The sequence below is a fragment of the Marmota monax genome, unplaced genomic scaffold (assembly GCF_021218885.2).
Source record: "Marmota monax isolate L192 unplaced genomic scaffold, Marmota_monax_Labrador192_F-V1.1 WCK01_AAM20220418_F8-fsc00020, whole genome shotgun sequence".
Taxonomy (NCBI): Eukaryota; Metazoa; Chordata; class Mammalia; order Rodentia; family Sciuridae; genus Marmota; species Marmota monax.
In genome coordinates this window covers 15830097-15844479 of record NW_026692912.1, presented here as the reverse complement: position 1 = coordinate 15844479, position 14383 = coordinate 15830097, and the positions used below count along the sequence as shown (strand labels likewise).

The window sequence follows — 14383 nt, the reverse complement described above, 5'->3', positions numbered from 1 at the left end:
GTAAAAATAAAAATTCTCCCTCACCCTCAAAAAAGTCCAGGACAAGATGGATTCATGGATGAAATTTAGATGACTTTTTAAAGTAAAAATAATGCCAAGCCTCCTTAAAATAATCCACAAAATAGAAAGGGAAGAAATGATTCCAAACTCATTTGACCAACACAATATAACCCAGATTTTACAACTGGATAAATACACATGAAAGAAAGAAAATTACAGACCAAGAGAAACAGATTGAAAAGGCTTAAAAAATACCAACAAACAGAATCCCACAATACAATAAAAATATCATGCACCATGATTGAGTTGATTTCATTCCAGGATATAGGATGGTTCATTCCAGGATGTAGAATGATACACAAATCAGTAACCATAATATACCACATAAACAGAATTAAGATGAAAAATCACATGATCAAGAAAAGACATTTGGGCTGGGGTTATAGTTAACTAGCACATGTGAAGCACTAGGTTCAGTCCTCAGCACCACATAAAAAATAATAATAAGTAAACAAATAAAATAAAGTAAAAAGAAAAGAAAGGACCTTTGACAAAATTTAACACCACTTCATTATAAAAGCCCTAAAGAAATATTTTTGGAAAATAGATATGAAATTATAATCATGTTCAATTTCTTAAAGAGAAAGGATGAGAACTATTGGTCAATGAATACTGAGTTACATTTAGATAAGAGAAATATTTGTGTCCTATGTGCTAACTATGGATACTGATACAACGCTACATATTTCAAAGAGTTAGAAGAAACAATTATGAATATTTCATACAAGGAAGTTATAAGTATTTGAGGACAAAGATATGTTTTCCTTGATTTGAACATTATACAATGTGTATATCATATATGGAAACTTCAAATACTCTATAAATATATACCATTTTTATTTGTCAATTGAAAAAACTAAAAATATGTAAAAAATCAATATCAAAAATAAATCTAGATTTCTAATTAAGTTTATACACAAAAATAAATTTGCAGGGAATTACAAAATTAAATACACAAAAAATCATGAAACTAGGAAAAGAAATTATTTATTTGAGAAGAAAAAGCTGAATTTTTCTAGAAAAAGGCTAAATAATATTAAATAAAAAGAGAGCCATACACTTGATAGGGAAGACAATGTCTATCACATTGAATTTTTTGTTCTACTGAGGATGTTTCTTAGAGCTCCTTTCATATCCCGATTCCTTAGACTATAGATGAAGGGATTCAGCATGGGGGTGACCAGACAGTATAACACAGACACAATGACATCCTTGTCATTAGTGCTATTAGATGAGGGGACAAAATAGAGTGCAATAATGGCTCCATAGTACAGAGAAACCACAGAGAGGTGAGAGCCACATGTGGAAAAGGCTTTGCAGATCCCCTTGATGGAGGGTTTTCTCAAGATGGTGGCCCCAATGTGGCCATAAGAGACCAGGATGCATATGAATGGCAGGGTAATGACCACTGATCCTACAATTAGAATAGCCAGCTGATTGATGGTGGTGTCTGAACTGGACAGTTTAAGTAAGGCAGAGAGGTCACAGAAGAAGTGGGGCAGAGTGTTACCTCTAAGGAAAGAGAGACGGGCTAGGAGGAGGGTGTGCAAAAGGGCATTGGCAAAGGATAAGACCCAAGACACAACCACTAGCAGGAAACAGAGGTTCTGACTCATGATTCTGGTATAATGCAGGGGATGACAGATGGCCACATACCTGTCATAGGCCATTGAGGTCAGAAGGAAGCTGTCAACATCTGCAAGCATTAGAAAAAAATATGCCTGGCAAATGCACCCAGCATAGGAGATGGATTGAGTCTGCGTCAGCATGTTCATGAGCATCTTTGGGGCTGTGACTGAGGAGAAAGAGATGTCAGTGAGGGCCAAGTGGCTGAGGAAGAAGTACATGGGGGTGTGCAGGCGAGAGTCCAGCCTGATGAGCAGGATGATGAGCAGGTTCCCCAGCACCGTGATCAGGTACATGCCCAGGAACAGGGCGTAGTACATGCCTTGCTGCTCTGGCTGGATGGGGAGCCCCAGGAGGAGGAACTCGGACACACTGCTCTGATTATCCCTCCTCATGCTCTTCTTGGTGCTTTTTGCTAGAGACGAAAAAGAAATGGAAATCTGGAAGAATGAGAGTCATTGTGAATATTATGTAATAATATCATGGTTTTTTAACTAGTAAGTATGTACATTTTAACCTGAATATCTCAGGCTTTTAGCCACACTAATGGGCTAGTTAGGGTTTGGGGAAAAAAAGATATTTGTCCACCTATAAAACAACATCTTTCAGAGATACCCTGAAACATCAGAATGATTATCAAATCAGACCAATTTTCAACTTGAGTTCAGGATGGAAATTTGAGATTAGGGAATTGGTGTGCATGACCAGGTTAGTAATCAGCTAATGGAAAGACTATTAGACGATTTGATGTCTAATGGTTTTTTGACCTCTCTTAACCTTCACCATGTCTCTGAAATACACTTTTCCTAATGCTTTATTTCCATGGTTTGAATCAGATGGACACAGTGGAACACAGTCTTTGTATCTACAGGATATTAAGATTTGGAGACTTGGTGGAAATCATATGTAGCAGGTTTAGTCACAGGTGTTAGGGATGAATCAATGTCTATGACATAAAATATCTAATGACACACCTTGGAATGTGTTTATCAGTTCTTCCTTTAAGAAAGGAAGAACTGGGCTGGGGATGTGGCTCAAGTGGTAGCGCGCTCGCCTGGCATGCGTGCGGCCTGGGTTCGATCCTCAGCACCACATACAAACAAAGATGTTGTATCCGCCGAGAACTAAAAAATAAATATTAAAAAATTTCTCACTCTCTCACTCTCTCTTTAAAAAAAAAATAAAGAAAGGAAGAACTTTTTCCCTTTCAATGATCTTAACATTCCAACTCTATTTCTAAAGAAATTTTCAAGGAGTATGAATGAAACTTCTGTTTATGTTATTTGTCCACCTAGAAAACCCAAGATTAGCACATTGGGTATTCCCTCAATTCAAACCAAATTGTCCTATTGAAGTCATTATAACACTGTGAAATACTTGACTTTTCTAGGAGCCACTTTTTGAATCTGCTGAAGAATTTCTTTGTGTCTGTGTAGCAAAAACAAATGATGCATCCTTCTTCATGATTCTTAGCCTAGGTTTGATACCAAAGATTCTTTTTAATTAGCACATTTTAATTTACATAATAATGGGTTTCATTGTGGCATATTCACACATGTTTATAACATATTAGTCTTTATCCATTCATCCTTTGATGTTATACTAAAGATTTATTAACTAGTATTTTTGTCATAGTTCTACATAGTTTTCTACATTGAATATATTATCATTTCTCTCTTCTCCTTCAGGTCAGTTATTCTTAGTCTTAGGCTTATCACAAAATAATAGGAAAACAGATTATAACCTAAAATGTTCATATTAAAAAAATTGAATCTATATTCTTTGTAAGATTTGTTAAAAGTGAAGAAAATTGCTGGGGAGTGATGTTCTTAAATTATGTGCATATACAAATATGTAATAAAAAATTTCATTAGTGTGTACAATAATTAAATAAATTTATATGCACCAATAAAATGTTGAAGAAAGTAAAGAATTATAATTTGAGAACTAACAAAGTATCTCATTCTCTAATTTATAATAAACTCATTTGGGGATTTAACTAAAATTTATCTACCAACTCTCACAAATTGACTGAAATGACCATTAAAATTCTTATATTCTTCAGCACATTATGGTATATATTATATTAATGGGACCTTATGAGCTGACATGAATTATACTTTTGTTTGTTACTTATCACCATGTTGGTTAATCAGTTTATCACAATGAAAATAGAAATTAGCTATCAGGGCATGTAAGTTGTTTCTAATGTTTTGCAATTTCCAGCAATATTGCAAACAACATCATTTTGATATAATTTTTCCCAATAGCATATATATCTGTAACATAAATTCAAAGAAATTAAATTGGAGGGAAAGCATTCTTGATTTTGATAGAGTGTCAAATTACCAGAGGATAAGGTGATAAGGATGCCAATTCTTATTATTGTTTAAAAGGAGTCCTTAATAGAAGAACCTGTCACCAGAAGACAATGAAAATGGAGACAACAGGGCCAGGGCATTTGGGAGACAGAAAACTCCAGACCATGATCAGGCTGGGAAATAAAGGAGTCAGAGAAGTATTGAGAAGCCATAGTATATAAGACCATGTACATTATCATAGAAATTTTCAACCTATTCTAGAACAGTAGCACACTCAAGCAAAGAATTAAGAGGTGTTTTATCTTTCTGGCATCTAGGTAGAGATCAGATTATACCAAAGAGAGAGTGTCAGCAGCAATCTGAATAGGAGGTGACTGAAGCACTTTAGGTACAAGATAATGCCCTCTTGCTCTTGGATTATGGCAGCAGAGATGAAGGAAATAATAGAGAATTAGGATACAATTTGTAGGAAAACCCAACGTGACCTAATAGGGTTAAAGTTAAGAAAAAGTGGGATGTTTTCCCACCTCTCTCTCAACGTTTAGATATAGGATCACATAAACTATGTGACATTTTTCCCTATTATCATTGGATCCATACTCAATATAAGATAAATTACCTGACATGGAGCTGTCTGTCACAGTGTGCTATGAGGAGGGGAGTGTTTAGGGATCAGTTGTACACACTGGACAAACACACATAGAAACAGAACACATAAGATGGTACTACTGAATGTAAAATCTACACCTGCTATAACATAGCCCCTTATATGATGAACACAGATATAAACACAGATACCTTCAGCTACAAGTTGTAAAAAGTTTCTTCTAATTCTCTCTAGAAGGCACAAAATACATTAATAGGTAATTTCTAAAGGGCTCAAATTTCCATTGCAAAAGGAAGAAGAATTGGTTCGGAACCATTCAGGATAAGCATATGGATACACATTTGTTCACAGCTCCCAATAAATCAGTGTGAACTCTGATTTTATAAACCATGGAGAAGACCTATGGGGCACGGGGGCAATTCCCCATCCCAGATCCAAATCAGAAACAAACCAGATCTAATTGCTTCATTGCCTTTGGCTCCCTTGGGGTAAGAGGTTCTTGTTGAAACAGATGTAAGAGAGTTCAACCTTGGAGGAATAATTAAATAACCACGAGCCAGTCATTAGGAACCAGTGATTCACAATGCTCTTTGTCTTCTTAATTGATCTTGGGGAAAGTGTGATTAAGATTCCATAATAAGCCAAGCTGGAGGTTGAGTGATAATCAAAGTTTCTTGCTTTTGACCCCATACTATTTCAAGAACACCAGAAATACTCAAATACCATCACTCTGAATAAAGAATTTGGAATGTCAAAAATCACTACTAATGAACATGGGGAACAAATTACCATTTCTATAAATGTCAGTTGCTTGCTTAAAAGCATTCTTTTGGTGCACATTTCCCACAATACTGTAAAATAATCTTTGAATGCTTGCTTTGCTCTCAACTTACAAAATTGATCCCAATCCGTTTCGTACATCCCAGCTCCATTTCTTCAATACTGGCAGAAAATGAATTTCATGTGCTCATTGTTCAAATGAAGATGTTTGAATATTTGTAAATGTTATTGATTTTTTTTCTATTTATGCTAAATACAAGCTGTACTGAGAACTGCTCTTCAAGTGAAGTCGTTCAGTAACATATTTAAACTTGCGGAATGGTTTCTGGGTCCTGTCAATCATGGTTGACCATTTGTTTCTCTAATGATAATACTCCAATTGATCTGCCTGTTTTATAGAAGTCAAGGGTTGACAAAACTTCCATCTTAAACACAACAACATCATTGTCACCTCCCTCTTTTCCTACATGAATAAAGATAAAAACAAAGTTCATTACACAGTAGATTAGGTAGATTAGAGGAAGGCTGCACTCTCTCTTAGTCTCTTATTGATTTTAAAAGTGAGAAGACTGCTGCTCAGCAAGGTGGATGACTAAGGGAATTCACTGAAATTCAACATTGGACAGCGAAATAATTATAGAGTCACAGAAAGTTACAAACTTTGATCATAATATAAGAAATAGTATATTAGAGATGTGCCATCACTGAAGGCATTAGGGAGCATGGGGGAGAAAGAGAGAGAGAGAGAGAGAGAGAGAGAGAGAGAGAGAGAGAGAGAGAGAGAGAGATACTTTTAAAAAATCTACAAAGAAACATTAGAGTTAAACTGTACTACAGATCAAATAATCTTAAGATGTATTTAAATATCATATCCAACAGCTTCAGAATATAGTCTTTTCATCAACGCATGAAACTCTTTCTAGGATAGACCATATGATAGGTCACAAAATAAGTCTTAAAATTTTTTTAAAAAATGAAATGATGTCCTGTGTCTTTTCTGATCACAATATACCAGAAGTCCCAACAGGACTAACTTTAGAAATTATACCAACATATTGTCATGAAGAACAAGCAGTGAGACATTGGGGAATTGGAAAAATTTCTTGGCAGAAATGAATATGAAAAAGGAATATGCCCAAACTTATGGAATCTCACATTATACTACAGGGTTAGTAATAAAACAGCATGGTATTGTCATCAAAATAGATATGACAATCAATGGCATAGAAGATGCAGACAAACTCACATATATAAAGTCTCTGACACATGACAAAATTGTCAAAAATATGCATTGGAGAAATAATAGCCTTTTTTTAAACAAATGGTGCTGGGGAAACTGGATATCCATATGTAGAAAAATAAAACTGTATTCTTATCTCTCACTCTGCACAAAGTCAACTCAAAGTGTATCTTAGACCATAAACTGCAACTATTGGGGGAAAAAAACCATAAAATCAACACCCCAACATACTGGAACAGACACCAAATTCCTTAACAAGACTCTAAAAGTGCAAGAAATAAAAACCAAGGATCAATAAGGGGAATGGAATCAAATTTAAAAGCTTCTGCATAGCAAAGGAAACACAAACACACAGAGAGAGCCTGCAGAAGGAGAAGATCTTTGCCAGCTACTCTTCCAACAGAGGATTAATATGCAGAGCATATAAACAACTCAAAACACTCGACACCAAAACACAAATTAGCTAATCAAAAAATGAACAAAAGAACTAAAGACACTTCTCAAAAAAATACAAATGGTCAACAAAAAATGTGTTAATATTTTGAAAAATTATAGGAGACTTGAAAACAGATCACATTTTGTTGCTAATATCGTTTTCAATATTTGAAACATACGTTGTTATGAAAAAGTATACATTGATTCATGCTGTGGTAATAAATAAACACAACTTCCAGCTTCTAAGATTAATAAGAGGTTTATTAGATGTGTGTGCATAAAAGTTTATGCAACTTAATTACAAAGCCTATAGTTTTGATGTTTTATATACAGAGTGGAAATGTTGAGTCATGATATACATCGTTTAGCATTAGTCATCTTCTCACATTTTAAGACTTATCACAAATTCCCAGTTTTTAAGCAAATTAGGGAGTGATACATATCCAAAAAATAAAAGCATGATACACAGACTATATAGAAGCATACATATATAAGAAACAATCTATCTACAAAAATTTTTAAATGATGGTGCTGACATTGCAGAGGAGTGGAGAAATGATGAAATAGTAAAATTAATTTGAGACATTTCTTTATTCATAAAAAATATTTAAAGGAATTTTTACCTCACACTATAGTAAAAATAATCAACTCTTTTATTTCAAGGACTTCCAGGACTGAAGGTAAGGTTTAATACTTTTACATAAAAACATGGAGTACTATTCATTAGATACATAAGACAAGGAAGTACTTTTGTTAAAAAAAAAAAAAAACTCCAATATATTTGGTTAAACAATAGCACAAATCACATTATTTTACTAGCTAATGCCAGAACAAAATTCTGTTGAGATGGAAATCTCCAAGTGATATAATAACTGAGTCGTGTTGAATTGTTACCAAAGGAGATACCACTTATATTAACTTTTACTAACTCCTGATGAAATCTAGCGTATTTCTTATCACATGGTATTTAGATCAGGTGCATGTGTTTTAGTCTAGGGACACAATTGGCTTCTGTTTTCTAAAGTCACAAACTTCACCTTGATTCTCAAGAATCTGTTGCACATATAAGCTATCAGTCATTGTGTATGTGTGTGTGTGTGTGTGTTGAACTGGTATTAATATGAAGTGTTCTAGAGGGGATTCCACTGGGGTATTCCTACTACTGAAGCAAATAATGCACCCCTGTATTTGCATAAATACCAGGAATATAAATCTACCCTTCCTCAGCTTCTGCACTTATCCTGATGCCATATCCCTGACTTGTTGTCTTGATGACGATTGCCATTGTCAGGGTGACTTACTTTAAAAAAATCACTTAAAATACACAATACATCATAAATTGATGAATTAATAACTTCAAACACATTAAAATGGACTATTTTTACTACTGGTACATTAAAAAAAGTCAAAATCTTTATATGAACACACTTGCAATATAAAAAGAATGATTTTATGACTTTTGCCAATAAATGGATAGAGACTGTCAAGCTAAGTGATTAAGCCAAACCCACCAAACCAAGGGTTGAATATTCTCTTTGATATGTGGATGCTAACACAAAACCGGGGGGGAAGAGAAGTGCCCCCATCAGCATAGCCATTAATTGAGAAACCAGAAGGCCATGAGGGGATGAAGAAAAGACAGACACACATAGAGAAAAAGCTGGGACCAGGTGGGTAGCCACGCCCTGATGAGGCTTGACTGACATATTTATTATACAGGTTTTGTCATCAGGTTATTTGTGAGAAAGTTTTGGCCAAGCAGGCAGTCTAAAGGACACAGGAAACTTGTAAGACATCGAGGTCATCTTTTATGCCCAGAATTCCTTACCCCTGGGAGTTGGTGTCTGAATCCAAGGTTCCAACTGTTAGAGCTGCTCACCTTTGCACATAGCTATCCCTGGCTGGCATTACCATGGCAACTGGGGCATCTCATGCTGCACTATTACATAGGCAGCTCCCACTGCAAATGCAGCCATGAGGAAATCAGAGACCATGGTTCGAATCACCACTCTCCACAGGGAAGAATAGAAGTTAAGTGGATTAGACAAAGGGGAATGAAAAGAAGGGATGGGATAGGAATAGGAAAGAGACTAGAATAAATTGGACACAAATTTCCTGTGTTCATGTATGACTACACCACCAGTGAAACTCCACATCATGTACAACCACAAGAATGGGATCCTAATTAGAAAAGTGATAGTATGTATAATATGTCAAGATCTACTCTACCATCAGGTATATCTAAAAATAACAAATAAAACAATAAAATTAAAATTTTAAAAATGGACAAAGGACTAATTTCCAAATTATATGAAATCTGTATGCAATAAATAAAAGACAAACCACCCAATAGAAAAAATCAAGAAAAAAAATGATCATGTATTTTTCTAGAGCAATAAGGATAATGGTGCTTGTTCTCATGATTCAGTGTGGGTCTCCCAGTGGGTAGAAGGCTTTTCACCAGCTGGTAATTCAAGAGCCAGGCTCAATTTTTCTGAGAACAGCAGGTAACCTATTTCCTTTAATAGAGAAGATCCTTCTGCTTCTTTAAAACCCTGTCCAGAAATAGCACACATTCTCTTCCACTGTTGAGAATGTGTTGCCTAGACTCCCTAAATCAGTTTTTTTAAAAAATGTAGAAGCTCCTTCCCGGTAACAAATTTAGATCATGAGTATGGTGAGCAGTCAGTCATCTCTGTCACAAACAGATAGTATATATTAGGTTAGATGTTTTATTGCATTAATGACCATGAGAATAGAAAATAAAAGCATAGTGAGATGTAATTTGCCATTTGCTACATCTGCAAGATAAAAGTGAAATCTTTGTCTTTAAAGTGTTAAAAAAAAGTAATAGGAACACTCGAGCTCTGTGGATACATGTTTAAATTAGTGTAATTCAACAAATAGGAATGGTCCTAGTCTTTTAAGGAATCTCCATCCTGTTTCCCAAAGTGGTTATATTAATTTACAGTCCTACCAACAAGGTATGAGTGTAATTTTTCCCCACATCCTTGCCAGCATTTATTATTATCTGTATTCTTGATGATTGCCATTCTAATTGGAGTAATATGACCCACCTATACCAGCTCTTAGTATTTATCCAAAAGAAATAAAATCAGCATATGATAATGATTCAGTTACACCAATATCTATAGAAGGACAAGTCTCAGTAATCAAGTTATGAAACCAACCCAAGTCCCCATCAACAGATGAACTGATAAAGAAAGTGTGGTATATACACACTTTTACTCAGTCATAAAGAAGAATGAAATTATATCATTTGCTGGTAAATGGATGGAACCAGAGAGCATTATGCTAAGTGAAATAAGGCAGACTTAGAAAATCAAAAGTTGAATGTTTTCTCTCATCTGTGGAAATGAGAGTGAAACAAGGGGAAAAAAAGGGAGTGGAGGTCACATGAATATAGGAAGCTGATAAATAGAGCAGAGGAAGGAAACTGGAGGAGAGAGAAGAAGGATGGAAATAGAGAGGTTCTAACTGTTAGAGCTGCTCATCTTTGCAATGAGTTGACCAAATTATGCTGTTTCCACGTATGCACACACCACAGTGAATTCCATCTTTATGTATATCTATAAAGCACCAATTTATAAAAACAATAATTAGAAGGAAGACCAGTGGAATAGAGGAAGGTGAACATGGGGAAGAAAGGAAGAGAGGGGAATGGAGAAAAAGGGGAACGTTGAAGTACTGGGGATTGAAATGGAACAAATTATATTCTATGCATGTATGAATATGTCAAAATGAACCCCACTACTATGCATAACTATAATGCAGTAGTAAAGCCCTGAAAATTTAGTGGAACACTTTTACAGCAGTTTCAGGGTTATTGAAAAATTGAGCAGAAAATTCTCCCCATGGTCCTATGATTTCCATGATATTTTACATTGGTATAGTGACTTTGTTACAATTGAATCAATATTGGTAAGCTAAAATTGATGAAAGTCCATAGTTTACATTAGGGTTCACTCTCTTTATTCTACAGGTTTTTGCTTGGATTGTTTTTCTCTAGTTTGGTTTTGAAAAATGCATAGTTACATGTATCTAAAGTTACAGGGTCATACAGAATAATTTTGTCCCTAAAAATATCCTGTTCTACTTATTCATTCCTCACTTTCCCATACCAAACCTTGGCAATCACGGATTGTTTTATTATCCCCCATGTAGCCTTTTCAGTAAGGCTTCTTGGTGTAACTATTTTCTAGAAGAATTTAGCAGTGATAAATTGTATATTCACTTGCCATATAATCAAATAATTCTACTGTATATATAGTTTACATGACCATATATACACACTATATGTATGTGCATAGCATTGATAGCATCATTGTTCATAATAGCAATACAGTAAATCAAAAAAAATGACCCCCGAAAAGAGAGAAAATAAATGTGTTATAGTCTCACAGCAGAAGATGAAAATATTTAAATAAATTTAATAAGGATAATAGTAAAAACAAAAGAAAAATAAAATAAATAAAGTCTTATTTACATGAATTATGGATTAGGAAAGATTTTTTTAAATGTTAAAATTCTTACCAAAGTAAAGGAACAAAGAAAATAGTAAAATACTGAGTAACTTTAAGAAGAGTGAAAATACAATTCAGAAATGGCCGAAAGAACTCCAATATATTGTTAGTTTTCTAGGTATTTCTAGCCAAGATATTTTTAATGAATATTTATTTTAATATTTTTCTCTAAAATATGATCATATATCATCTATATATGAATACATACACATATATAAGCATGTTACAGCTGTCAAGATCCCCAAACAATAAGAAAAAAATATACCTGGCACATATATTTAATTCTACATATGTTATGTATGTTATTTTGTTTAAATGTTATTTCAATATTTATTAAAGATTAAAACAAAATTTTCTATAAAATTGCCTAAAAATATTGCTCAGGTTTGAAAATTATTCAAGTGGCTTGTATGTCTCAGGATGTGACTTCACATACAGAAGTTTGATTTCCAGTTTTACTATATTGTTAACTTAGTGCAAGATGCCTAGTTTAAAAAAATTTTTTGAATTGCCCCTTTCATACCAAATGCTAGAGTTAAATAATACATGCAAGCATGTTTGTCACAGCAATCAGTTTATAGCAATGAAGTTAAGTAACTTTGCCTTGAGCAGAGGCAGTTTCTCAAGGACTAAAACAACACACTACCATTTCAGATGGAAATAGAACATTTTTAGATAGTTGAGGGATAGAAATGCCTTTTTTTCTTTTCATAATAAAATAGAGTGAATTAAATTACACTGAAGCCTGACTTGAACTCGGTTCAGGTTGCCTAGACTTCCTAACATCCTTTCTAGCCATTCTTTCTTTAGTCCTGACCCAGATTCGCTGAAGCCCCTGATCTAGATGGGCTTCATCCCCCATGATTACATCACCACCTAGAAGGACTTTAAAACTCTCTCCTCTCACTAGTTTGCCTCGCACCCACATAACATCTGAGACCTCGAGGGCTCCATTCAAGTTTATGTTTGACATTTGGGGCATGCGCCTGTTGTATGGGTACCGTTGTCCTGGCATTCCACAGACAGAAAGCCATGCTCTGTAGTTTGTGAAAATGTTTTGAAAAATGAATATGAAATTAGAATCACTTGCAAAGATTAAAAGGGAGAGACATGGGGAAATATTGTTCAATGAATTTTAAGTTATAGTAGGAGAAATAATTTATGTCTCATGGCACAGTATAGTAACTGTGATAATAATACAATACTATGTATTTCAAAATACTAGAAGAAACAGTCCTGAATAATTTCACACAAGGAAGTGATAAATATTTGAGGAGATAGATACACTTTCTTTGATTTGAATAGTATAAATGATATATGCCATGTATAAAAACATCACATTGCCCTATAAGCATGTACCATTTTTTATTTGTCCATTAAAAATAAATATATAAAAAGTTATTTAAACCAAAAGTAAATCTAGAATCCTAATTAAGATTACACACGAAGATAAATTCAAAGGGAATTACAAAATTCAACACAAAAATAAAATTATAAAGCTAGGAGAAAAATTAATTATTATTTGAGAAGTGAACAAACTATCACAAAAGGCTACAAACTAACAAATTTTTTAAAAGACTGGTACACCTGATAAGGAAGATGAAGCTCATCATGTTGAAATGGTTCCTCCACTGAGGATGTTTCTGAGAGCTCCTTTTATGTCCCGATTCCTCAGACTGTAGATAAAGGGGTTCACCATGGGGATAACCAGAGTGTACAACACAGACACAGCAATATCCTTGTCATTAGTGCTATTAGATGAGGGGACAATATAGAGTGCAATAACTGCTCCATAGTACACAGAGACCACAGAGAGGTGGGAGCCACATGTGGATAAGGCTTTGCAGATGCCCTTGAGGGAGGGTCTTCTCAGGATGGTGACCCCAATGTGGCCATATGAGACCAGAATGCACATGAATGGCAGGGTAACAACTGCTGATCCTGCCGTGAGAATAGCCAGCTGATTGATGGTGGTGTCAGAGCTGGACAGCTTGAGTAAGGCAGAGAGATCACAGAAGAAGTGGGGCAGAGTGATGCCTCTAAGGAAAGAGAGACGGGCTAGGAGGAGGGTGTGCAAAAGGGCATTGGCAGAGGATAAGACCCAGGACACAACCACTAGCAGGAAACAGAGGTTCTGACTCATGATTCTGGGATAATGCAGTGGGTGACAGATGGCCACATACCTGTCATAGGCCATTGAGGTCAGAAGGAAGCTGTCAAGATTTGCAAAAAATACAAAAAAAAATTCCTGGGAAATGCACCCAGCATAGGAGATGGACTGAGTGTGCATCAGCATGTTCATGAGCATCTTTGGGGCTGTGACTGAGGAGAAAAAGATGTCAGTGAGGGCCAAGTGGCTGAGGAAGAAGTACATGGGGGTGTGCAGGCGAGAGTCCAGCCTCATGAGCAGGATGATGAGCAGGTTCCCCAGCACCGTGGTCAGGTACATGCCCAGGAACAGGGCGTAGTACATGCCTTGCTGCTCTGGCCTGATGGGGAGCCCCAGGAGGAGGAACTCCGACACACTGCTCTGATTATCCCTCCTCATGCTCTTCTTGTTATCTTTTTCTGGAGACAAAAAAGACATGGAAATGTGAAAGAATGAGAAGTCCTTGGGAATATTATACAAGAAAATCATGGTTTTTAATAAGTAAGTGCATTTTAACCTGAATCTCTCAGGCTTTTTGCCATACTGATTAGCTAGTGAGGGTCAGGGAAAGGATGATATTTGTCCACCTATAAAACAACTGAACATCTTTTGAGGTACCAT

General features: G+C 35.3%; 2 protein-coding genes across 2 annotated transcripts; both read right to left on the bottom strand.

The window, feature by feature from the left end:
• Positions 1-1142: 1142 nt before the first annotated feature.
• Positions 1143-2081, bottom strand: LOC124097280 (olfactory receptor 1J21-like). Its single transcript, XM_046451721.1, has one exon. The coding sequence runs from the start codon at positions 2079-2081 to the stop codon at positions 1143-1145; it is 939 nt and encodes a 312-aa protein (XP_046307677.1).
• Positions 2082-13222: 11141 nt separating this feature from the next.
• Positions 13223-14161, bottom strand: LOC124097320 (olfactory receptor 1J21-like). The gene has a single exon (XM_046451759.1). The coding sequence runs from the start codon at positions 14159-14161 to the stop codon at positions 13223-13225; it is 939 nt and encodes a 312-aa protein (XP_046307715.1).
• Positions 14162-14383: the final 222 nt, after the last annotated feature.